This window comes from Dromiciops gliroides, chromosome 5 (genome assembly GCF_019393635.1).
Source record: "Dromiciops gliroides isolate mDroGli1 chromosome 5, mDroGli1.pri, whole genome shotgun sequence".
NCBI classification, from domain to species: domain Eukaryota; kingdom Metazoa; phylum Chordata; class Mammalia; order Microbiotheria; family Microbiotheriidae; genus Dromiciops; species Dromiciops gliroides.
The window spans coordinates 202,748,059-202,775,692 of NC_057865.1; the positions used below are offsets into that span (position 1 = coordinate 202,748,059).

The 27,634-nt window shown below is 41.0% G+C and overlaps 1 protein-coding gene across 1 annotated transcript in view; it reads left to right on the plus strand.

Annotated features, from left to right (window-relative positions):
- The window catches only part of CACNA1C (calcium voltage-gated channel subunit alpha1 C), an 833,272-nt gene that overhangs the window by 708,306 nt on the left and 97,332 nt on the right, over positions 1 to 27,634 (plus strand). Inside the window, 9 exon segments of the mRNA XM_043967623.1 lie at positions 7,035 to 7,141; positions 9,713 to 9,723; positions 9,726 to 9,799; positions 11,543 to 11,650; positions 16,304 to 16,356; positions 17,491 to 17,637; positions 19,710 to 19,911; positions 22,739 to 22,897; positions 24,040 to 24,150. Coding sequence (XP_043823558.1) covers positions 7,035 to 7,141; positions 9,713 to 9,723; positions 9,726 to 9,799; positions 11,543 to 11,650; positions 16,304 to 16,356; positions 17,491 to 17,637; positions 19,710 to 19,911; positions 22,739 to 22,897; positions 24,040 to 24,150 — 972 coding nt within the window.

The window sequence follows — 27,634 nt, forward strand, 5'->3', positions numbered from 1 at the left end:
TAAACCTGAATGGCCCTGGGATAGGCCTGCTCTCCTGCCCTGGGGGCACATAGCTGTGTGTCTAGATTGCCCTCAAATTTTATTTCCCAGGCAAAAAACAAATAACTGATTTCAGTTTTCCACTGAATACATCAGCAAAGCGGCACTTGTCCAGGGCTCTTCAAAGCTCTTGTGTATCATGGTACCCTCAAAACTAGCTCCTCTGAGTTTTATCAAGAGATCTTATCCCAAAGGATGAAATCCATTTCAAAAGTCAAGGGTAGGGCAGCTAGGTGGTGCAGTGGATACAGCACCAGCCCTGAAGTCAGGAGGACCTGAGTTCAAATCTGGCCTCAGACACTTGACACTTACTAGCTGTGTGACCCTGGGCAAGTCACTTAACCCCGATTGCCTCACCAAAAAAGAAAAAGTCAAGGGTAAAATTCCTATAATTTGGCCCTTCTGAATAAGAGGTTATAACTTACTAATATAAAATGTATGTATATATTTATTTGATAATCATTTATTAAATGCCTACTATATATAAAGAATTGGATTAAATGTAAGGAGTACTGGGAAGGTAATACAAGGTGGGTCAAAAGTCACTGTCACAAAGGGGTTTCGATATTTAATAACTCCTTTATTTTCTGTTTTTAATTTATAATATCATAGTATCATATACTATATATATAGGAAATGTATATAAATATAGGAAATAAAGAAAAATAATTTCAAAAAGTTATTTAAAACATCAGACCCCTTTGTGACTTTTGGCCCACCCTATAGAAAGGCAAAGCATGATCCCTGACCTAATGGAGCTGAAAGGAATGGGGATAGCCACTTCATATTTAGTCTAATTTCACAGTGAGTTTTCCTGTTTCTCTGCCTCTAAATAGATCTGGCCTTCCATCACTGAGTCTGATAGGAACTGGGTTCAGACATGGAATTGTATACAATAGGCAGCACCTCACCAATATATCTAAACCTAAACCCAGCCCTTGGAATCCAACCCATGTGTGGCTAGGGTGGGGAAATGGTTGGGTCCATATTTTTACACTCAGTCATCTACTATATCCTTAAGCTACAAAGGTTGTTCATACCTTCAAACTCTGTCTCTGGCTCCACCTCAACAAGTGTTTCCTGGTGTTTTCATGGTCAGAATTTCTTTGCTCCACCCCATCCTCCTTGTGCAGGGAGAAGCCTGATGTTTCGCCACACCATAAGGCAAGCCATCTGAGACTATACACAGCTTGGTATTAGAACAGACTGTTGTAGAACCCCTTTGCCGAAGGCAGCTATTGCTTATTAGGTTCTAGAAGTAAAAAGCATCACTGATCACACAGAAGTCTTCAAGAGCAGGGATGAGGTCTCCTCCAAAAGAGGGCCCCAAGTGTGATGCTCACTCTCCACCACCCCCCTCTACAGAGCTTCCCACATTGATTTCAATGGTGCTGATTTCTGTTCAATGTTGCCATACAAGCTGGAAAGAGTAAAGGACCCCTTTACAAGCTTTGTGATGGCAAGATCCTTTTTCTTCCCTCCCATTCCCTGTCCCTCCTCCTCCATCCTACACTTGGTGTGCTCCTAAGTATAAATTCAGAATCCTAGTCCAGAGTTTATACTTTCCTCCCCACTTTGAGGGGTGTTTGCTCAGCCAGTAAGTCAGATTCTTTCTTTGTGGCAAGAAGCAATTAATAGCAGCAGTCCAGAAATGATCCGACATGTCATTGAAAATCAGAGGACAGCCTAAAGAAAAGAAAAGTTAACAGGGTCATGAGAGCTGTCTTTTGGGTATTTGGAGGGTTGCCATGTGGAAGTGGGAGTAGATTTATTCCGCTTTAGCTGGAGAGGGAAAAAGGTAGAAGTTACAGGAAGATTTTAACTTAATAAAAATAACTTTCTAAGAACTATAGATGTCCAACAAAGGAATGGACTGCCTCAAGGGGCAATGAGCTCCTGACGCTGGAAGTATTCAAAAAGAGGTCGGATGGCCATCCCTCAGGGATGCTGCAAAAGGGACCCGCATACCAGGTGACCTCTAAGTGCCCTTGCAACTCTAAAGGTCTATGATTATACATTCTGCTGTCTTGGTCTCTTCTAAGACAGTTCTTCATGACCAATGGCTAGAAGTTTCCAGGAAATAGCATCCTGAGGCAGGTGGCTTATAGCAAGGAATTGGGTTAAGGACAAACCCCTTTGACTATGTTCTTAGATCTAGCCATGCTGGACACCATGACTATAAGCAGTCCTACATTGTCCTAATGCTCTTTTTCCTTAGCCTCCCTACCTGCTTCTCACAGAGACACCTTCCTACACACACACACACACACACACACACACACACACATACACACACAGTAATCCTGCAATAATCCTGCAACCCTTTGATAGTTTCTCTTTGGGGTTCCTCTTTGTACAAGAACACAAACCAGCAAAGAGGACAAAGGTTATCATCTTGAACCCTATATTTCTTCTAATTTTGAGTTATGCCTCCTTCCCAAATAGGAGAAAACCACCAAGTCTCAGGAGTATCCATGCAAGCTATAAACATGGAGAGATGGGGATCGAAGTGACCTAGCTCCTTCCCCCAGTACTGAGAGTAGAAATGCTCTCAGTGTAGGGAGTTTGGCTTATCAAGGAGAGAGATCCCTTTTCATTATATGCTATCAAAACTTAGGTTCAGTCCCAGAGGTCCTCAGCATTTCAGAGGCCAAGGGAGTTGGGAAGGGGGCAGTCATACACTCCAGATGGTGGGGCTAATGGAACACTCCCAATCTATTCCCTCACATCCTTTTATGTAATCCACCTACTTCCCAAAACTCTTTCAGAGCACAGGTGCCTGAATCCCCTGTGACCCCCTATTGCAAGAGACAAATGGAAAGAATTAGGTTGCAAGAGCTATTTTTGCCAGCTCCCCCTGTGTTTGCTTTTGAATTGCTCTGAAAACACCCTGTCCTATGCATGCCCTGATTCCACAAAGAAAAGCCTGGCTTCAGTTGGTCAGGTGGCCAACTCCCCATTCTCACATCTACAACTCAACTACTAGGCCATAACTTTTCCCCCCTGGGTAACTCCATAGCCTATAATTCTTTCCCACCTTTAAACTGCTCCATGCTTCAATTCAATTCAATTTCACAAAATATTTTTGAGCATTCACTAGGAGCATAGAACTATGATAGGTAGGTACTGTTGGGGGATATACATAAGGATCTATGAATCCTGCAAAGATCCTAATGTCAAGGAGATGATGCTTTAGTGACTGGGGCTGGGGGAAGGCTTAACATACACTGAAAATTAGGAATGCAACATTCAAAAATTTAACAATCATGCATGAAGTACTGATGGTACAAAACACATGTAGGTGCTTGGGGTAGAAACAGAAATTGTATAAGGAACTTACATTCTATGGAGGAGATGCCACATTTATACAGATATGTAAAAGCAGAGTAATTTGAGGAGGGAGACAGCACTGTCAGCTAGGGCCGGGGAGGGGGAGAAAAGAGGATGGAATGAGGGAAGGCATCCCAAACTCTGTCTTAAAGCAGAGGAAAAGAAAAGAGTGCACTCTATGCATGGAGACACTCAGGACAGAGGCACAAACTCAGAAGATGGAATGTTGAGTTTGGGGTATGGCTACTAGAGTGATTTAGCAGAAATGTAAAGTTTCTGAAAAGGAACAATGGGAAATCATCCTGGAAAGATGGGTTATAGATAGATTCTAGAAGTTTAAATGAGGAGTCTATGTGTTATCCTAGAGGCAATAGGGAGCTGTGGAAGTGGCATGATCAGCCTATCTTGGGAAGATTAATTTGGCAGTCCTGTAGACACTGGATTAGAGAAGGTAGGGATGGAAACATGGAGATCAGTTAGGAAGCTGTTAGACTAGTCTAGCAGGTGAAGAGTGGGGAAGGCTCAAACCAGGTTAGTGGTCACATGTAGGGAGAAAAGAAGATCAATGTGAAAACTATTATGGGTGGAGGGTAAAATTGACAAGACAGAAAATAATTGGCTGAGGGTCAGGAGAGAAGCAAATATAGCTTTGAAGTTGTAAACCTGGGTGACTGAAATGATGATGGTGTTCTTAGCAAAAACAGGAAAGTTTAAAGAGATGAGGCAGTTTTAGAGCAAAAGCAAGATAATTAGTTCTGTTTTGCACATGTTGAGTTTGAAAGGCCAATAGAACATCCAGATGGAAAGCCTCAGTCAGTTGGCAGGACTGAAATCCATGAGAGATTCTAGGGTTAGACATATAGATTTGGCAGGAATTTGTTTAGAGATAAGAAATTGAACTCAGGGGAGTTGGTGAGATCAAGAAAGTATAGAGAGGGACAGAAGAAGAGTTCTCAAGGACAGAACCTTAGGGATTACTCACTTTTTAGAGGTGGGAGGTAGATGAAGATCCAGCAAAAGAAACAGTCACACAGATAAGAGAAAAATCCAGGGAAATATTGCACAGAAGCTTTTGAAGAAGAGAATATCCCTGAGAAGAGAAAAATCATCATGTCAAACAGGATGAAGACTGGGAAAAGGCTACCACATTTTTACGAGACCTTTGGTAAAGAGCAATTTTAGTAAGTGTTAGAGTCAGAAACTCTATTGCAAAGGCTGGGTGAGGAAAGAAAGGAAATGAACATAGACAATTCTTTTTTTGGAAATTCAGAAATGAAAGAAAGGAGAAATGTAGGATAATAATTTGAGAGAATGGCAGAGTTAAGTGAATGTCTTTGAGGGGTTGGGGGGAGGGGAGAAGTTGGATTTTATATGATGGAGAGAGTCATTTTTATAAGCAACAGAACTACAGTTGAGATACAGTGAGACTGAAAATGGGCCAGGGGAGGGAGAGAGAGAGGGAAGGAGGGAGGAAGGGAGGAAGGAAGGAAGGAAGGAAGGAAGGAAGGAAGGAAGGAAGGAAGGAAGGAAGGAAGGAAGGAAGGAAGGAAGGAAGGACATGATTAGGGAGGTAAATTTCTGAAGATGAGAGGCAATAAGACCAAGGACATTATTGGTATTGGCAAGGGAAAAGATCACCTCTTTATCAGAGACTGGCACAAATGAGAGAATGTGGGACTATATGAAAGGTTTCTAAGCTATAGAATAGAGGAGATGAGGGAGCTAATGACCCTGATTTTTATTTTTTTTTTTTTAGTGAGGCAATTGGGGTTAAGTGACTTGCCCAGGGTCACACAGCTAGTAAGTGTTAAGTGTCTGAGGCCGCATTTGAACTCAAGTACTCCTGACTCCAGGGCCGGTGCTCTATCCACTGCGCCACCTAGTTGCCCCGATTTTCTTAATAAAATAGAAAATTGTGTCTTCATTGATTGCAGGGTGGAGGAGCACTGAGGACTAGGAAGATTGAGAAGTTTCTAAGTAGCTTCTATGAGAAGTGTGCTAATCAATCAGGAAGAGAAAAGAATCACTATGCAGCAAAGTTTCATAACATAAATTTGTATGACTTCCTCTAATGACATTTAGCAGTACTTGATTATGAATAAAGAAGGCAGATGATAGGGGTAATCCAGCAAGGCAAGGGATTCAAAGTTATAAGATAGCATAAAATTGAGCTGGTCAGCTATGGGGTCAAGACTATAAAGGGATCAAAGTAAAGCTAGAGAAGGCATAATAAATTAGGAAAAAGGAAGAGACCAAGATACTAGAAGTTGCAGTGAAGACAGATAGTTGTAAGATGAATGAGAATGTGAGAGGGAAGGACAGCATATAATTATGAGAGAAATTTCATGGTTCAGAATTATGAAGATGGAAGTTTAGGGTGATGGTGGGAGTTAAGATACAACCAGAGTTGGAGGAATTGAGAGTCCAGTTCTTTTAAGGAACACTAAGGCATATATTCAAATGTAATTGTGAGGACAAAGGTAGATGTGGAGGGGAAGCCTGTGATGAGGTATTTTCTTGAGAAAGTTAAAGCAAGGAGCCTGGAGGCCAATAGCTGGCTGAAGCAAAGATATGGAAAAGAGTGCTGATTTATCTTGGTGGAGTGAACCTCAAAAGAAGATAGAAAGCTAAGTGGCAAGTCTAGAAAGTAGAGAAGGGGACAGAACATATACAGTACTCCTACTTGTCCTGACATTGTTTCCAGGGACACAAATAAAGGGGCATCCTCTTCTAGGGAATCCAGTTTTCTGTGAGTGTAAGAAGATGATAAAAAGTATAAAAGGAAGAGATCTAGGATTAAAAGGAAGTTAAAGAGAAAATTGGAAGGACCAGTTGACCAAGGCTCACACCCTGCAATGTTTATTTTCACTCTAAATACCTTGAAAGGAGTTAAAGCAGCAAAGAGATTGAATAGGTTGGATTGAATTCAATGGACTTCTCATGTGGAATTGGAGAAAAGATGAGATACAACCCCTGCCCTCGATAAGCTTATAATCTAGTTGGAGGGTAGAAGACTCAGATACATGAAATAATTAAGGAACAAGACATTATTTTTCAATACAAAATATATGGCTCAGATATGAGTCATTGGAGGCCAACAAAAGATCAGTGGAAGATCAGTCAGAGTTGCTTTATGAAAAATGATGAATTTGAACTGGGCCTTGAAGGATTAGAAGGATTTAAAGAGATGGAGAAAAGGAAATAAGAGTATTATATGGAGGGGGGCACTGTACAGAAGGAAAGGGGGGAGTAACAGTAGAAATGAGCATGGCATGTGCTAAGGTAGAGTGGAGAGAATGAGAAGCAGGAGGAAATGAGGCTGAATTGTTAAGGTGGGGCCAGATAATGGAGAACTTTAAAAGCTGAAAGGAAACATCATCTCAAAGGCAATATGGAGAGCCATTCATTTTAGATTCTGGAGCAGGGGCATTCTCTGGGAGTTGTGATAACTAACAGCCAAAACACCTTTCCTGGTATGTCCTTTCCTTTTTTTATATCCCTCCCAGTCTCGGGGTTCTCTATGTCACCTGATTGCTTTTTAGAAAGAGCTCTTCTTGGAGCAGTCCAGGAGCATGCCCAATATGATCTGGGAGGGAGGGAAGGAAGATCTTGGAGATTCATCCAGTGTCGGAGTACACTTATGTCTCTCTCTGCATCCCCTGCAGATGACCGCCTATGGGGCTTTCCTCCACAAGGGCTCTTTCTGCAGGAACTACTTCAACATCTTGGACCTCCTCGTGGTCAGCGTGTCCCTGATCTCCTTCGGTATCCAGTGAGTAGGGGGTCCCTCTTAGCCTGAGAAAGAGAGAGTGGCTAACCAGGAGGAAGAAGCAGGAAGGCCACTCCAAAGTCCAAGGCTTTTGTTTTTGTTTGTTTGTTTTGCTTTAATTATGACTTTTGGACCTTGCACTGGCAAGATTCCTAAGATCCAGAAAGGCTTGACATATCAAGGAGCTGTTAGTCCTGACTGGATAAAACTGCCAAGTAGACAAAGTTGGAAGACAATCTTTATTTTCAGCACCTTCAACCTCCTTTTAAATCGTCCTCTCTTCTTCAACTTTGCCTCATCAAATTACCAGGCACCCCCATGAAGCTCTTTTGAATGGTCAGGGTCTGCCACAGCAACATCCTACTCAGTGCTCTATTCCAAGGCCTTGTAACATATGTTTCCACCTTTCCTCTTTTTAAATATGCCTACCATTTAACTCTTTCCAGCATAGAACTGTTTTCAACTGGAGATAAAATTGGGAAGGGTCTGATAAATTAGTTTCCTCTGAGATGTTAATAGTCGATACCTTTACCTTTCTCAGAGATTGTTTCCATTTTAATAAGGAACAGAATGTATTAACCTAAAGGAATAAGTGCCTAAACTATCCACTTCCATAATTAAAGCCAGCCTGGGAGAGGTAAAGAGGGCAGAGCCAGGTACTTCAGTAGCAAGTCCCTTTCAAAGACAGGGTAAAGGTTTTGATATTATTGGGAATGTTGTTTAGTGAAAAAAAACCTGAGCTAGATGGGTTAGGGTTAGACCAAGGTTAATCCTGACACTCACTATTCAGGCTTGTGTTAGTTACTTACTTCCATTTATTGGATTTTTCTCATCTGCAAAATGGGAATAATATTGATAGTTTTTCACAGGAATGCCAAGGAAAAAAGTTAAATGATACAAGGGAAAGTTTTTGTCTTCTTTGGAACAAAGGTGCATTTAAAATGTAATATTATTCACCTATAAATCCAAATATTTCTATCATCCTTTGGAAACAAAGAAAATAAAATCAACAACAGTCACCCCTAGTGTTCTGTACCAGAAATTGCCCTCTCTTAGACTGGTGTCCAGCAATTTAAGCCAGAATGGTTAGAAGAGGAGAGAAGATAGTAGTGGGATGTTACGAGAGGTGGAATGGTAGAAAGAAATACCTCAGAAAGAAAGAGAGCACACACAGCCCACTATCCATGAGGTTTTCATTATTTTCTAACAAACCCACACCTCCAGATATGCTGTGAGAACAGCCTCTCTGCTGCTAGGATAGCTGTTTCTACTCCACCCTCTAAGACTGAGTTGGGTTTTTAAAAATAGATAATTAAAGGAAGAAAAAAACAATAAGCAAAGAAGGTATAATATGGCCTGGTTATAATGACTTAGCATTGTCACTTACATTAACCCTGGTCTAACCTTAACCCTTTACCTAGTATACTACCCCTTAATACTTTTCATCCTCTCCATACCAACTGATTGGGGTTTAGGGGAAGAAGGAAGAAGAGAGAGCAAGAGGTCATAGTAAATTCCTCTGGCCCCCATGGCACCTGGGACAACGTGTATTTTCAGTTCCTGATTGATTCTTTATACATCAAAATGGCCTTGGCAAGACCCAACAGGGAAAGGAGCAAAACACAGTAAAAATAAAATCCATTTCTTTAGAGATGAGTCTCAAGTTCAGCAGCTCTAGGGAGATGAACAACTCTTGGAGGCAGCCAACATTTACCTGGTGGTCTTCCAGGAGAGTATCCACTGTTCCATTAATGAAAAGGAAGGAGCAACTGTGACCTGAGATTCTCGAAAGTTCTACATGGGGGGCAGCTAGGTGGCACAGTAGATAAAACACTAGCCCTGAATTCAGGAGGACCTGAGTTCAATCCAGCCTCAGATACTTACTAGCTGTGTGACTCTGGCAAGTCACTTAACCCTCATTGCCCTGCAAAAAAAAAAAAAAAGTTCTACATGGTATCCCAGGGTTCTGGCCCATCCTGCCCAACCCTTATACTAAGCCTAGTGATATGAATGACCTGAATGAATTCTGATCCTTTGCTGAGACAGGCTCACCTTATGTTTGAATCCTAGAATCATAGACCCTTAGAACCCTTAGAGATGAAAGGAACCTTAGACATCATGTGTTCATCATTCATCAGGCAGAACAGGCTACTGCAATGCTTGATTTTGAAGGATAAACGCCCAAACTGTCTCGATAACCAGTATGCTTATGTGCCTGAAACTACCATTAATGATTAATTCCTTTAGGTGAAACATTACTATCAATAGCCATGTTTTTTATTCAATCCACTGTTAATGTGACTTTTTTCAGGGCTACTTTGCTTTCCAAGAGGAGGTCCCCTGGGCTGTCATAAGAGCAGTTGGGCCCCTGGATATATATGAGTGGTGGACCATGGGAGAGTGGAGTGGAGTGGGGGAATACTAGGGAGAGGAAAGGGGGAAAAAGTAATCACTGAAGATAAACTTTGTTTACTTCACAATTTTTCCTGGAGCAGGCCCTGTCCTGAACCACCCCCCCCCTTCACTTGCACCCCCTTATGGATATTGACAACCACATCCCACTTTTTCTTTCAGGTCCAGTGCCATCATGTTGTCAAGATCTTGAGAGTGCTTAGAGTACTCAGACCCCTGAGAGCTATCAACAGGGCCAAGGGACTAAAGGTGAGAAATACTAGGCCAAGGCTTAGCTATCCTACTGGCTTAAAACCTCTCCATAAGTGTTGTCCAGGCAGATGGGCAATAGGAGCTAGGGGATCATAGGTTACTGGTCCATATGAACAGCCCTCCGACCCACCTCCCCCAAGAAGCTCTCCCTATCTCTTCTCTGCCCTATCCATCTCTAAATGCACATGCTCTCCCTATGATTAAATGACTTAGAATACTTAAATAATTGGAAGGAATTGTGCTGTGGTAAGACTGCCCTGGATTTAAAGGCAGACCACCTGGACTCAGTGAGCATTTCACCATGAGCAATTTCACTTAACCTCTCTGTGGCTCACTTCCTCATCTGTAAAATAAAGTTAATGATACTTCCGTGTCTTGGGCACATACAGTTGTTGTGAGGAAAGCACTTTGTAAATTTCACAGTACTTTAGAAATAAGAACTAATACTATTGCAAACAGAAGGATCATTGTAAGTGATTAGATCCCAAACAAAACTTAGCAAAGGGTCCCATTCTTAGACTATTGTGGCCCTTAACATAGTGCTGGGAACTTGGGTCATGTAGGGGGCTGTGAGATGCAAGTCTCTATGGGGAGGCCCAGGATCTCCCTAGCCAGCTAGTCACGACATCCAAGTTTCTATCCTGTGTTGTTCCAACACTGACTCATGGTATGATTCTGGAAAAGTTTCTCCATCTCTCTGAGACTGGCATTCCCTGTCCATGGAGAATAGGAGTTACTGCTGCCTTTCTTCCCAGAGACTCCTATGTATATGGGGGGCTCAGTCAAGGCTGGAACGGATCCTGATTCCAGACTGGTTTCCCATTACTCCCCCTCACACACTGTACATCCCAGCCAAACTAGCTAACTTGCTGTTCCCCACATGAGACATTTTCCCTCCGTGTCTTTGCACAGGCTGTCCCCAGCGCTCTCATTTTCATCCCCACCTCTTGGCATCCTTAGCTCCCTTCAGAGCTTAGCTCATGTGACACCTCATGTGACACCTCCTACGTGAGACCTTTCCTGACCCCCCAACTCCCACTCCTTAGTGCTCTCCCCCTCAAAAAAGTGACTGCATTTACTTTGTATGTATCTCAGATAAAATCCCATCTTCTGCAAGAAGCCCTCCCCAGTCTCCTCAAATGCTAGCACCTCTCCCCTGCTGATTATTTCCAATATATCTTGATCTTCCATAGTTGTTTACTTATAATCTCCTCCATTGGACTATAAGCCCCTTGAGATCAGGAACTGTTCTTTACCTTTCTTTGTTAACTCTAGTGCTTAGCATAATGCCTGGCACATAGTAGGAACTTAATAAATTTTTGTTCCCTGACCTGTATTTACCAGTAACATAACACCCCACACACTTCCCACCCCCGGCCAATATAATGTAAACTCCTGGAGAGGAAGCTTTGTTTCATTTTTGTCTCTACACCTACAATAGCACCTTGTACATAGTATTACTTAATGATCATTAGAATTAAATTGAGATCACACCTTTCAAGGGGTGACTCATGCCTCCAAGACCTCTCTGCAGCCCTCAGCCCTTCCCCATTTCAATTTAGCTCACGGATATTTCCGAAATTTCTACTATAAGCCAAGCACTATGCTAGGGACCAAGGAGATAAAAATATGAAATATAAAATGGGTGTGCAGTGTTTTCCCTCCAGGAATTTGCAACTTAATAAGGGAAGAAAAGCCATGTACACACAACAATAATCTGCTCCTTTCTTCTTCCTGCAGCATGTGGTGCAGTGTGTATTTGTTGCCATCCGAACCATAGGGAACATTGTGATTGTTACCACGCTTCTTCAGTTCATGTTTGCCTGCATTGGGGTACAGCTGTTCAAGGTAAAACTTGGCCTGTGAGTGGAACTTGTAAATATGTGGCCCCCAAAGGGAAAATAATGGATCAGACTTGGAATGGAAGTTGGTGTCTCTGTTCCTCTTTCCCCAACAGTCTAGACCAGTGAAATAACCAGGTGGAAGGAATGATTGATTCCCCTAGACACTCCTGCCCAGGAGTGAGGTTAGAGCCATTTCTTACCATTCTGCTTCTGTGTCCCCTACACACACTCACCTCCTACCAGACATTCCCTAAGTCAGGAGTGCAAAAAATCTTTCTCATGTTGGGAAAAGGGAAGTAGAGCCCTTTGAAAAGAGTTCACTCTCCTCAAGAAGGTACAAGCGTATCCCTATTTACCTTTTTCAGATCTAAGTACCTCTCTCTGCCTAACTTCTAAAACCTTCTATGATCTATACCCAACTACTCTCTAGGACACATCCTTTTATGCTAGTCAGGTCATTGTCCTGAGGTCTCTGAACATGCCGTGCTAATTCTGACTGCCTTCCCTGACCTGTTCTGTTCTCTCCACCTGAGATTTCTTTACCCCCCTCCACTTCTGAGGGGAAAGAAGAATAGACAGGGAGATCTGAAATTGTCTACACAAGGGTTCATTAATTTATTTGTATTTATATATATAATATTATATTATTTTTTAAGACTAGATATCCTTTTCACCCAGGCTGGATTTACACCTGACCCTTTCTAACCTGGTCTGGTTCATCCGTCATTAGGCAATATGGTGGCTCCTTGCTCCCAGAGACTCACCATATTGTGCCAGACTTATCATAGACACCTAATTAACTTTAGCCCACTGTAGCTTAGAACTCCTGATTACAAGTGATCCACTATGCTCATCCTCCCCAGGAGCAAGGACTATAGGTATGCTCCACCATGCCTCACTAACCTGCTTAGATTTTAAAAGAAGTCACATATAAAAGGTGGAAGGTTAGATTATTGAAGGTGAATTTTTAAAAAACAAGGCACAGTCATGTAAGAAGAGTATCAGGAGCTCAAGATCTTGGAGTGGGGTAAGGTGGATAGGGAAAGCTGAAGAAAACAAAAAGGGGGATTGGGCTTTATTGTAGGAAAAAGGAAGAACCAAGGAAAAGATAGGATTGCTGTTTGGTATGGATACACCAGTGATAAGAGGTAGCAGAGAGCTGGACCAGGCATCAGGAAGACTGAGGTCCAAATCCAGTCCCTTCATACTTACTAGTTCTGAAACCATGGGGAAAGTACTTGGTTCCCTCATTTGTAAACTAAAGTCTCAGTTTCCTTATTTGTAAAATGGGTAATAATACTTTTAGTTTTACAGGGTTATTATAAGGCTCAAATTAGATCACGTATGTAAAACACTTTGTAAACATTCAAATGCTGTATAAATATCAGCTATTATAACTCAATTCTTATCTTGATTCTGTTGGGGGTTTTTTCCCCGCCAAGAAGAAGAATCTTTTGATTGTAAAGGAATAGACTACAAATGGCTAATAGGGAGTTGAAATCCAGGTTTGCAAAAGGGCATCTAACTGTTCATGATAATTTTGAGTCACTAGACCAGGAGAATGATTGATATCCCAGCATCCTGAAAGAAGTGTCAGATGGATTTCTGTGATCTTTGGAAGGTCAGGAGAGGAACCACAGTACTATAAAGGGCAAATGTTCTCCCAATTTAAAAAAAGGAAAATAAATCAGCAATCTATATAATATGGTAAATTACTGACAAAATATAAAGATGTGTTATTAAGTGGATGGGAGTGACATCAAGGAAAGAAAATGGTGATCATAAAGATCCAGCATGGCTTCATCAAGATGGGTTATACCAGACCAACTTAATTTCCTATTTTTTTCACAATTATCTAGATTTTAACAAAACATTTTGAGAAATGCTCTGCTCTATTTTTATGGACAAGAAGAAGAAATATGGGCTACATAACAATACAGTTATTTGGATCCAGAACTGTTCAATGGCTGGACCTAAGAGGATTGAGTCATTAGTGTCTGAATCTCAGTTTGGAAGGAGATCTCTAGTGCAGTGCCCTGAGGATGTGTGACCCTTTACTGTTTGATATTTTTCAGTTATTTGGATAGCTGCATGGATGCCATACTCATCAAACTTGCAGAAACACAAAACCGGAAGGGATAGACAAGATTGAAAGAAATCCATGCTTTTTTCCATGTCTGATGAGTGATTCAGGATACAAAAAGACTTTGAAGACCTAGATTGTTCCGCAAAATCTAATAAGAATAAAATGTAATAGGGATAAATGTAAAGTCTTATGCTTGGGTTCAAAACATCAACTTCATGAGTATAAGTGGGGGAGAAATGATCAGATATCACTGCATCTGAAAGTAATTTGAGAACTTCAATAAATTTTAAAGTCAACATGAGTCAGTAGTAAGCAGTCAAAAGTGCTAATACAATCTTAACCACATTAGAAGTATGACAGTTCAACTCTACTCCACCCTAGTCAAACCACATCCATAAGGTTATTTTCTATTACCATTGATGTCACCACCATCAACTAAGTCACCCAGGTTCCAAATTTTGGCCTCATCTTCAACTCCTCCCTCTCATTTACCCCACATATCCAATCTGCTGTTGAGTCTTAACATTTCTACCTTGACAACATCTCTTGTTTATATCCCCTTCTCTCCATTCACATAGCCACCCCCTCAGGTTTCTTGCTTTACAGTATTAAAATAGCCTTCAAATTAATATCTCTGCCTCAAGTCTATCCCCACTCCAGTTCATCCTCCATGTAACTGCCAAGATAGTTTCCCTAAGTACAGTTCTTACCATGTCATTCCCCTGCTCAATAAACTCCTGTGGCTCCCCACTTCCTCAGGAATCAATTAAAAACCCCCCTTTTCACACTTAAAGCTCTATATAACTTGACTCCATCCTATATTTCTGGTGTTCTAACACATGACGTCCCTCCACACACTCTCCAGTCTATCCATCCTAACCTACTTGCTATATTCTTCATAGACAACATTCCCTACCTAGTTTCTGGGCCTTTGCATTAATATCCCCCATGCCTAGAATTCTCTCCCGTTCACCTCCTCATATCAATATCCCCAACTTCATTTAAGACTCAGCTTAGGGCAGCTAGGTGGCACAGTATATAGAGCACCAGCCCTGGAATCAGGAGGACCCGAGTTCAAATCTGACCTCAAACACTAGCTGTGAGACCCTGGGCAAGTCACTTAACCCTGATTGCAATAAAACAAACCCAAAAAAAACCCTTAGCATAAATGCCACCTTCTATAGGAAACCATTCCCAGTCCCTTGATTGCCAGTGCCTTCTCCTCTAGGGTAACCTTGCATCTACTCTGCATAGATCTTGTATGTACCGATTCATAAACATATTACCTCCCCCATGTGTATGAGACTATGAGTACCATGAGGGCAGACACTGGTTTTCCTTTTTCTTTGTGTCTCTAGTACTCAGCATTGTGACTGGCACTTAAGAAAGTGTTTAATAAATGTTTGTTGATTGATTGAAGAAACAGGGAATGTTTGGTCTGAAGAAAAGAAGCCTCAGGAGGAGAGAGGTTGAGAGATGAGAGCTGTCTTCAAGTATTTGAAGGACTGTCATGGAGAAGAGAAATTTCAATTCTTCTACTTGTTCCCAGAGGGCAGAACTAGGAATAGTGGGTTGATAGTTGCAGAGGGACACATTTAATCTTGATAAAAAGGAAAACCTTCCTAATCATAAGAGCTTTCCAAAGGCTGTAGTTTACACTCACCAGAGCTGCATGATCTCTTCTTGGGGGTGTTTTAGAGAGGACTCTTGTTCAGTTATGGGCTAGACTGGAGCAGAAATTCTTAGCCTTTTTTGCATCATGGAACACCTAGAAGCACAGTGAAAAGGGCACTAGATCCTGAATTCAAATCTGACCTTTCTGGATCACCCTGAATAAGTCACTTCACTTAACCTCTGTCTGCCTAAGTTTACTCATCTGTAAAATGGGGATAATAATAATACTTGCTCTCAGGGTTGTCATGAGGATTAAATGATATAATATTTGTAAAGCACTTTGCAAACCTTAAAGCATTATGTAAGTTCTAGCTAGCTATTTATGGTCATCTATGAACACACCAGAAATGATTTTAAATGCATAAAATAGGTATGTAAGGAAACCAATTATATTGAAATATACTTATCAAAATATTTTAGAAACAAGTTCACAGTCCCCATGTTAAGGTCTCTAAAATCCATTTCTACTCTAATATTCTGTGACTCTATAATCCTTTCGTCCTAATCTTACCTCTAAAAATCACTTCTGGAGCAGCTAGGTGGTGCAGTAGATAGAGCACTGGCCCTGGATTCAGGAGGACCTGAGTTCAAATCCAGTCTCAGACACTTGACACTTACTAGCTGCGTGACCCTGAACAAGTCACTTAACCCCCATTGCCCTGCAAAAAAAAAAAATCACTTCTATCTAAATCTTACTTATGTTTTGAGGCCCAGAACAAGTAACTCTTCCATGAAGCCCCTTCCTTACTAGATCAGCCTATGCTGATCATCTTTATCTTTCTGAATTCCTGCTGTATAGTCCAGACTTATTTTATGTCTCCATAGTACTGAGAACTATGCATTAGCACATCTCAATAAATACTTGTTGATTGATTAAAATCTCCCTTGATCCTCTAGGGCAAACTCTACACCTGTACAGACAGTTCCAAACAGACTGAGGCAGAATGCAAGTGAGTACAATCTAGTATGGAGTCGATTCAAAGGTCAGTCTGCCCTAGAAGACATGCCTCATGACCTGGGATGGGAGACTGGGGAGAGAACATCCTATTCTTTCTCCAGGAGCAATTTGGCCTTCAATAGACCTCTTCCTTTCCCCCATTTGGGAATCTGTCCCATGGAACCCCATTGATTACTGCGTGTCCCACCCACAGAGGTTCTGCTATATGACCTGGCAGTTGAGAAATTTGCACAGCCTGCCGAGCAGAGGTATAGCTGCCTAACAGGTTTTTGTTGCAAATCCACTCACTTACATTTTCAAGTTCAACCACTTGCCAAGTTTGGGATCTTGATTGCATCACCCCCAAAGCCTTGTTCCTTTACAAAGACTAGTGGGTTCTCAGAAGTGATATTCAGATATAAGAGTTAGAACTATGTCATCAGTGTCCCCAGATGCTGATATCATTGCATGTGAAGAATCAGAATAGGCTCAAGACTCAGCAGATGACACCACCTTCCAACTAGCCCTAATATCTACTTGTTCTATGCTTACAAAATCAAGGTACAGCATAGGGACACACCCAAGCCCCCAGAGATTTGTGCCAAAAGAACCACCTTTGACATTAACACACACTCTTAGTTGTCATCAAATCATGTCTCTTTTTATTCACTCTCCTTCCTGTTACAGCCTCACACCCCTAGTGATGTCACTGTTCCACTAATATCCTATTCCCATTCACTCCACACATTTAACAAGTGCTCCAGGCTCCAACAGAGACAACCAGGAGCCAGGTCTTAAGCCACAATGACAAGCACCAATTACAGTTCAAGAGAATACAGCGACATTTTTATAACTTGGAGAGTAAACACCAATTCTGGGTAGCTACAAGCCCCTTTTGCCTTCCGTGCACAGCTATCTTTTTTTAATGCAGAAGTCTCCAGAGTTTATTGACTTTGTTCATTGTCCAGGGCTCATTGAAAGAGATGGTGGGAAAGGATGAGGTATCCCCCAAGTCACTTGTCTCAAGTGTGGTTATTGTTGGGGGGGGTCTTTTCTCTTTGTAGCCCCATCTCCTACTAATTAGTAAATGCTTAATTAGTGTTTGTAGATTGAATAAATGAAGTAACTCTTATCCTTCCTTTCTCAGGGGCAACTATATCACATACAAAGATGGTGAGGTAGATCATCCCATCATTCAGCCCCGAAGTTGGGAGAATAGCAAATTTGACTTTGACAATGTCCTGACTGCCATGATGGCTCTCTTCACTGTCTCCACTTTTGAGGGGTGGCCAGAGTAAGTATGAAAACCAATGTGCCCACAGCTTTGATGCCCCGAGATGAAATTGGGTCTTGGTCCCCTGACCACACTATTTCCTGGGCCATATATACCCATATCCTGTGTAGACCATCTACTCTACTGGGGGGACCCTATGCCAGTACTTCCCTGAGCAATGCCTCAGGTATACACATCACCTATGGTAAGAGGTATGGTATAGTGGAAAGTGTACCAAACTTGGAGTTAAGATCCCTGAATTCCAGTCTCAGCTCAGCCATGAAATAGCTTGGGTTTGGACAAATCAGTTGACCTCTCTAAACTTCATCCCTTAAATGAGGAGACTGGACTAGATAACCTCACAGGTCCCTTCTAACTTCAATACTTTATGAGCTTCTTTGACAAGTCCATTGGTTACTTGATGATTCAGGAAATTGGTCACAATCTTAGATATAACCTTAGCTTTTATCAGACCCTCATTCCAGTCTGAGACATAATTACAAGATATCCATGAATCAGATATCATGGATAACCACGCTCTCTGGATAGAAACTTCCTTAGATTGTAAATCCGTTGGTATTCAAAGCTGCCATGATTAACAGGAGATCCTTCAATAAGTTAGGGTGATATGTGTTAAAATGCTATTTCACTAAAATAAGGTACCTCCCAGCCTCCCCACCTTCTACACTAGCTGTATCTACACCAGCAATAGAAGAGAAGCAGTATTCAAACACTTTTAGAACAGTGAGCCAAACAAATATCTTTCTCTATCTGCTTTTCCATTAAAGTGATTAACAGTATGTCTGAATAAGACCCATTTGGCCACCTGCCCTTTTTATTCTAACATTAACCACTTCAAAACTCTCCAAATTGTATCTTTTAACAAACGAGAAATAAACAGATATCTCTATGGCCAAAAATAGATTTTGGATGAAAAATCAGTATTATTTGTGTGGTGAGGTTAGGATGAGGCCTAAGAAATTCTTCTTCACTTTATAGAATTAGCCCACATATTACCACCATAATTACCACCACCTACCTCCAGGATGTTTCTTACTTAGGGAAAGCAGCTGAGGTAGTAGTGAAACCTATGGTTGGCATCATCAATTGAATATCTACTGTTTACAGAGTACAAAGCACTGTGACAAGCTACAAAGGAAGTAGGGGGAATAGTCCCAACTCTTGGGAAATTTAGAATTTAATCAAGGTAGTAACACAGATGCAAAGTAATATAGATCACATAAAAAGATAAGAACATAAGGCAGCACTTCTTTTATTTGATAACTCATATTTATATAGTACTTCCAGCTAATAATGCATATTTCTCAACACCCCTGTGAAATATGTATTATTATCCCCATTTTATAGATTAAAAAATATTGAAGTTTAGAGAGATTAAATGATTTGCCTGAAGACATATAACTAGGGTAAGAGGGCCAAGAACCCAAGTGGACTGACTTCGAGTCAATTACTCTTTCCTCTATACCATGCTGCTTTCCTAGGGCTTAAAATACATTGGTATCAATATACATATATACATATACATACATACACATGGATATATGCTGGTCCAGGAAGCATGAGTATATGAACCATCCCCACAATAATGAGAAGTTTAAAGAATTTTTAAACAAAAGGAAGGGAATTAAGCTTATTTTCACAATGGAAATTGCACATGAAGAAGTATTTTTTGATAGATACATCATTTCCTAATTGATATTTTAGAAAGAGAAATACTTCTAGCATCAATATTTTCTTATGGAAACTCTATTGGCACTCCATAGTATATTATTTAGAAAGCACTGCCCTAAGGCATAATAACAACTCCATAGTTAGTGTTCTAAAGAAGTTTGGCATAAGCATTCAAGATCATATTGTCATTTTTATGCAAATCCTTATTTCCATACAAGCTGATTTCTTTTAAACTTAGCCTCATTTCCCTTCAAGTTGTAGGTCTATGGGCTCATACCAGTTTTCAGTAAGGTTCCTTCAATATTTACAAAACTTTGGAGTCAATGCACCAAGGGCATCATAAGTCCCCAGAGATATCTTGTCTTTCCATTTCACCCTGTGGGATCCATCTCTTCCTCCAGGCTTCTATACCGATCCATCGACTCACATACTGAAGATAAGGGACCCATCTACAACTACCGAGTAGAGATCTCCATCTTCTTCATCATCTACATCATCATCATCGCCTTCTTTATGATGAATATCTTTGTGGGTTTCGTCATTGTCACCTTCCAGGAGCAGGGAGAACAGGAGTACAAGAACTGTGAACTGGACAAGAACCAGGTAGCTTCCTAAGGGAGAAGGGATGAAGAAGAGAACAGAAGAGGGGAGGAAAGTACAGTTAACAGTCCAAGTCATGAAGCAAGAAAGGCTGATAAAAAGGAAAAGCTAACAGCAGGGTGGGCAACACTGTAGAGTGGGGAAAAGTGTTGGGTTTGGAGTCGGGATCTGGGTTCCTATTTCCTACCTGTGTGACCTTGTACAGGTCACTTAGCCTATCTTAATCTGTCTCTACATCTGTAAATTGTGAAAACTAAACAGATGATCTCAAAAGTACCTCCCAGAATAAGTGCTCTGACCCTACTTCCAGTCTGAAAAATTATGAAAGAGAAAAAACACTAAGATAACCTCTCCTATTCTGAGTTTTGAGGAGTAGGGGGTTCATTTTGAGAAGCTATATGCAAAGGAATTTCGAACTCCTACAAGTTGCCAAATTTGCCATTTAACTCTCAGCTCTTTCTTGGAGTAGATACAGTTGGGAAGGAAAGGAGAGCCACAGAAACAATTATTAAGGAATAAGGGAGTAAAGGGAAACAAAATCTTTGTGGGGAGGGAACAGTTACCAAATGACTGTCAAACACCAGCAAATTAACATATATTAAGGAACTTGATGTGCAGAACACCATACCAAGCACTAAGAAAGATGCAAAGTTTAGATAAGACTTTGTCCCTTCCCTCAAAGAACTTACAGTCTAGTGGAGGAATGAAACATAGAAAAGTAAGGAAATAGATAGAGAGATGAATAAATAAATAAAAATACAAACATAGATACACATACATCTCTTAAAAGATTATGTCATAAGATATATTTTATAATAAAAGGGAAAAATTGAACAAAAACAAAGTAGTTATGGCAAAAATAAAACTTATCACAAATGAAATAGACTTAATGACTAAGATTATCTGAACAATTGATGGAATTTAAAATAGTTAAACAAATGTACTTCATAATATTAAAGTTATGAAGTCTTAGCATAAATGGATTTGTTTTTTAATTTTAATTCTTAATTTTAATTTATTTTTAATTTTTCAAATTTAAGGTATCTAATTTGAAACACATGACATAAGAAAATGAAGCACACTTATCTTTAGGCCTTTTGACATGTTTTGAACATGTTTATAAATGAAAAAATAAATAGTGAAAAATGCTAACCATATAGCAAGAAATATTCCTAGCCAGAATCCTGAAAAATGTGACCTGTGCAGCCTCTGCAGTCTCTTTGGGATGTTCCATTTTTAGTACACCAATTTATCTTCAAGTAAATCTGAGCCCCAAGCTGGTGACCACAAAATACAGATAGCATGTTCAACAGTACAAAGCACTTTCATAAAAAATGGGAGTTGTACTACACAAGTACATTAGAGAGTTACAAAATAAGATGTGGTATGATGGGATGTAAGCTCTGAACAAGAAGGTTTTTGCCAGTTGTGGGAATCAAGGGTGGCTTTCTGGAGTAAAAAGCTTTGGGAAGATGGAGATAACAATTCAGCCACCTAAGAGAGAAATATTGTTACTTGATTAAATAAAAAAGCCAACGAGTGGAGGTGGGAGAGAGGAGAGAGAAACTATGTCACTCAGCAAGAAAGAGGCTTGAGGAAACCTTTGCCCAAGACCAAGGAGAAATGATATTCCAGTCCCAAGGACTGAGATAGAAACTCTTCCATTGAGGATGGTTGGGAGTATAAGAGCTATGTGCAGACCGAGAAACATGGAACTTCACTGGGGAGAGGAGCAGCAGTGGAAAGGAAGGGGAAATAGAGAGATGAAATACTAATATTGATAAGTATTCAACTGGCCAGAGAAATATATGTGATATTAGGGGTTGGATGGGAAGGTTGAACACACAAACACACAATCTTGCCACAGACTCAGGATTATGGCATAGAAATGAAAATTAAGATATATTAATGCAGAGGTACCAAAGATCTAGTTGACAACAGTAACAAATATTCAGTCCCAAAGTGATCACTTCTCATCACCTGTCAATGGCTTGGAAGTATTTTCTTGAGACTCAAGGAAATAAGAAAAATTTAAGGAAGGAAGGAAAGGGAAAGGATCTGAATACCCTTGGAGGAGACCATGGCAAAGAACAATTAATAAAGAGGCTATTACTCTTGTTTTGGGGGTCTTTTGAATAAAATCTTAGCTTCATAAATTAAGAATAAAATAAACAATTTTAAATGAAAAAATTAAACCCTAAAGATGCTAGGAAAATAAAGCCTTGCATATATAGAAAGAGAAAGAAAGAAAGAAAGAAAGAAAGAAAGAAAGAAAGAAAGAAAGAAAGAAAGAAAGAAAGAAAGAAAGAAAGAAAGAAAGAAAGAAAGAAAGAGAGCAGCTACGTGGCACAGTGGATAAAGCACCGGCCCTGGATTCAGGAGGACCTGAGTTCAAATCCGACCTCAGACACTTGACACTTACTAGCTGTGTGACCCTGGGCAAGTCACTTAACCCTCATTGCCCAGGAAGGGGGGGGGGAGAGAGGGAGAGAGAGAGAGAGAGAGGGAGGGAGGGAGGGAGGAAGGAAGGAAGGAAGGAAGGAAGGAAGGAAGGAAGGAAGGAAGGAAGGAAGGAAGGAAGGAAGGAAGGAAGGAAGGAAGGAAGGAAGGAAGGAAGGAAGGAAGGAAAGCTAGGAGCAAATGGTTCTTCCAGTCACTTCCACGATCCAAGAGCAGGACTAGTCAGTTATGGTTTCCCACATACCCTGAGGATTTGAATACATGTCCAAGCCCCAGTTTCTCTCCTAGCACTCCACACTTCACTGATCTCTCTTCTCCTTTCCTCTCCCATCTCTCATTCCTTCCACCCCCCTCCCCCAACCCCCACCAGCGACAGTGTGTCGAGTATGCTCTCAAGGCTCGGCCCTTGAGAAGATACATCCCCAAGAACCAACACCAGTACAAAGTGTGGTATGTGGTTAATTCCACCTATTTTGAGTACTTGATGTTCGTCCTCATCCTTCTCAACACCATCTGCTTAGCCATGCAGGTAAGTCTAGGTTTGGGGGAGGGGTGCTGAAGACCTGAAGGGGCTGTGGCTGTGGGGAAGAGACAGAAATGAGAAGAGCTATGTGTACCTCACCAATTAGTCTTTCAATTGGTAGCCAAAAGGGAGAGTGGAAAGCAGCGGCTCTCTTCCTTCCAGCCCTAACTGCTTCATTGAGAAGGATATCACCTTCTGCTTTCACTGTTTGATGTGATTGTACATACATAACCTATACCAGATTGCTTGTTGTCTTGGGGAGGGGGGAGGGAAGGGAGGGAGGTAGAAAAAATTGAAACTAGAAATCTTATAAAGAACAAATGTTGAAAACTATATCCACATGTAACTAGAAAATAATAAAATACCTTTATGATTTAAAAAAAATTTTTAAAGAGAGAAGGATATCACCCTTCACCAGGGTGTGAACCACTGAAGGACCCCTAGTTGAGAACATGCAGGGAAGGCAGGCAAAAAGAAAACAGGGAGTTATGAATTTAGCCCATACATTCATTACTATCAACAAGGCATGGAATATAGATGCCATTTTGAAAGAAACTGGATTCTGGAGTTAGAGGACCTTGGTTCAAATCTCACCTCTACTATTTACCACCTGTGTGGCCTTGGGCAAGTCATTTAAACTCTGTTACCTTTAGTTCCCTCATCTACAAAATGAGGAATCTAGCTTAGACCAGATGGCTTCTGGGGTACTTTCTAGCAATAGAACTGTGGTGCTATGAGCCTATGAGATAACAACCCCTCTCTCTAGCCAGAACACAGAGTTCTGTATTAAGGTTCTCTGTGATATTAGAGAAATAGTTGCCAGGGTCTCCATCATATTTTTTCCTTCTCAATCTAAGAAGGGAAGCCATGACCTAAGACCACTAAAGCCTTCAGATTTTTCAGTAGCATCAGAGAAAGGATCTCTGAGGAGTTCACCTGTCAACTGAAAGATACAGTCTATGCAGGGACAATGCCATGACAGTGGAAAAATGGTGTGAAAGAGGGTTTTTTGATTATGAAGATGTTATTATTGTTGTTGTTTGGTCAAACTCTGAAAAGGTTAGGCTAAAGAAATGGGTGAGGCACAGACTCTACCCATAGAATCTCCATCCTGTTCTCACTGTACCCTGGGAATTTCTTCCTCCCAGCACTACGGTCAGAGCTGTCTTTTCAAAATCGCCATGAACATTCTCAACATGCTCTTCACTGGCCTCTTCACCGTCGAGATGATCCTGAAGCTCATTGCATTCAAACCCAAGGTAGGCAGGCTTTTGAAAAAGGTCATCTCATTTCAGATCATATGCCTAGAGGAAGGGGAGAGAGGGGAGATGGGTGTGATGAAGCAAATGGGAGGCAGAAATATGCAGTGAAAGGACTACCCAAACAGCCACCCCTAAACCTGTCTAATTTTAGAACAGCACCATGGGGTCTGTGGAATGGAATTTCAGCTAATGCCTGCAGTGTTCCTGAATGAGGATGCAAAAGCAACAAGTTTCCCCCTGTAAAGAGCTTCTTCTTACAAGGGAGACACAAAATTAGACCTTCTCTACCCATTTTCTACCATGAAAACTAAGGGCCTCTATTCATGGGGTGCCTATATGTTAAAACATGACTATGCCTGTAGACTAGCAAGTCAAGACTCTCCACCCCTATCATCCCAGGCCTCCCTGGGCCTATGGCATTTCCCACACAGCAATTACATACAGACCACTCATAACCTAGAAGCAAACTTAATTGTCAGAAAGACTTGATTTACTTGGTTGTGTTTTCATCCTACTACTGTTGCTGCTGCCCACTTTCACACCATACAAGGGCTCCCTGAGGCTCTCCACAACCAGGAAAGCAAATGATTCTCAAATTTTTCCATTTTGTTCCTCGTTCACAGCTTTTTGGTAAAAGGCTTGGTTAGAGGAGAAAGTTATATTGATTAAAGTGGAGGACATACAAGTGAATGGCTATTGGATTTTAATTGTCTGTATCCCCACTCTACTTACACTTTCTTTTTTTCTTCCTATTCCCCTTGTCACAGAGAAATGAGAGATGGCTATAAGTCCAATTCTTCCATCTCCAACTACCATGGTCAGCTCTATCTAACTCATAAAACTTGGCTTTTAATGCTCCATGCCAAGCACCATAAGGCTACTTCCAAGAAAAAGAATTGACTTATCAGTAGCCACAGTCACATGAAGGAACTTTGAGAAACAATGTGGGGGACAAATTGTATCTAGGACAAGCAGACCTGAGATAGTCTCTTCAGCTCATTTAGTTTCCCAGCACTGATACACAAAGGTAATAGTGACAATGTAACTATTACAATAGGTCATGGGGGAAGGTGATGCATAGCTAAAAGGAATGGCTTTGGTGAAATTTAGGCTACCCATGGAGAACAAATTTTGAAGGGGGAGAGGTTGAGCTTCCCAATGAATGCCCCATCAACAACAGATAATGCCCCTGAGGACCCTGCCATAGAGTAAATGTTTAATAAATGCTCTATCTAAGGTTTCACCTGGGCATGAAAGGCATTGTAGTTTGAGGAGTTGTGGCATTGATGATATGAAATCTTAATCCTTAGGAAGAAAGTCATCCATTATCCCAAGACAAAGACTTGAGCTGAATACTATATGAATGTTCTACTGAAAAAGTAGAATGAACTGGCAACATGTTGGTAGGAAGAAGCTACCAGCCTGCCCAGTGTTTCCTACCTGTGCCAGCATTTGCTGAGATCAGCAAAGGTCCTAACTGGATTTTCTGTTTCTATCCACATTTTCAATTACTCATTAATCAATTTATTTTGGGTCCTATGTCTGTATACCTATGGTGATAAGTAGACTGAAAAATGTTTCTGGGATGGTAGAATGTCCATCATCATCCTCACTTTCATCATTACCCAAAGCAATTGTCAGTTTTTCATGCATAGTACCACCCAGAGGAAGCTACATTAAAAGTTTCTGCCTTTTAAGAGCTTACAATGTAAAATAACAAAAAGGCATCCAGAACACAGCCTGGGTGTTCAGAAATCTTGCTTAATCATAGGTTAACAAGATTTAGTAGAGGAGAACCTAATCTATGATTTTTTCGATGTGGAAAAAACCCAGTGAGCAAACTCCATCCACCAAAGCAGGGCAGTAGCTACTCTGTAGCCTAGAATCTTCCAGAATTGCCTTGGGTACTGAGAAGTTAAATGACTTGCCAAGGGTCACAAAACTAGCTTGGTTCAAACAAGGAATTTGAACCAATTCCAAGACTAGCTATTTATCCATTGTACTAAGCTGCTACTCCCATAAAGGAACAAGACTCTTAACAGATATGATTTGAGATTGACTTTTTTCCTGACTCCTCCAGAGCAGCTTTCCACCCTCACACTCCCCCCTCATCTCCAACAACCTGGGGGCAGAGAGCCTTTCCTGACTCAGAGATGAGTGTGCACACCAAACTACCCTGGCTACTTTCCACCTTGCCTTAGGTTTTCCTCAATTATCAGGAGATCCAATCAAAGTGTAAGTAGTTGAAGAATTCTGGTAGGCTCCAAATAATAGAATTTCTGATACATGCCCCACGTGTACCTCCACTAAAGGTTTCCCTTTCTATCCCAGCATAGTAAGGAGGTAATTCTGGGTCATCTTTCATGATATTTACACAAAAGACTGCCCAATTCAAAATAGGAAATGCCATTGAACAGCCAACACAATAATGCTTTGACTACTATGGTCTGAGCTGGTCTCCTTCTCTCAGGTGGTTATAAGTAAGAACAATAAGAATAATGACAGTAGCACTTCCATAGCCCTTCAAGGTTTACAAAATACCATTTGATTCTCACAACAAACCTATAAGTAGGTGCTATTACCCTCGTTTTACAGATGGGAGACAGAGGCTAACAGTGACTTGTCCAGGGTCAAACAGTTAGTAAGCATCTGAAGCAAGATCCAAAATCCAGTGCTCTATCCACTACCTGACCTAGCTGCCACTAGGTGAGTAGCTAGCCAGTTTGGTGAGTGTCCAAAGGAAATAATGTCTGGGGCAGAAATTGGATACAACCCCTCCCCCCTCCAGGAGAACTGAATCAAATATAAGTCAACTGAGAAGAAAGTTAGTAGCAACATAACCCTGAATCCATCAGTTGGGGGTACTAAAATATGCAAAAGAGGCTTCCTGAAAAGAATGGTTGAGTAAGCCAAGTTTGTCTTAGACATTGCCTCACCTCTCTTTTCTACAAACTTTCTACTCTCAACAATAGCCCTCCAAGGACCCTGTTCTTTCCCAGCACTGATACACAAAGGTAATAGTGACAAACGTGACTATTACAATAGGTCATGGAGAAGGTAATGCATAGCTAAAGGAAATGGCTTTGGTGAAATTTAGGCTACCCATGGAGAACAAATTTTGAAGGAGGAGAGGTTGAACTTCCCAATGCCCCATCAACAAGAGATAATGCCCCTGTGGACCCTGCCATAGAGTAAATGTTTAATAAATACTCTATCTAAGGTTTCACCTGGCCATGAAAGGCATTGTAGATTGAGGAGTTGTGGCAGAAAGTCATCCATTATCCCAGAACAAAGACTTGAGTTAAATACTATATGAATGACATATACCATTGGTATATAAATGTTCTACTGAAAAAGCAGGCTGAACTGGCAATGTGTTGGTAGGAAGAAACTCCCTCCTTTTGTGGAAGCTTTGCTAGCTTTTAGCTCCCGCTGCCCTCAGGGGTATGGCTTTCCTTTTAAACCCAACCAGCCAACCAAC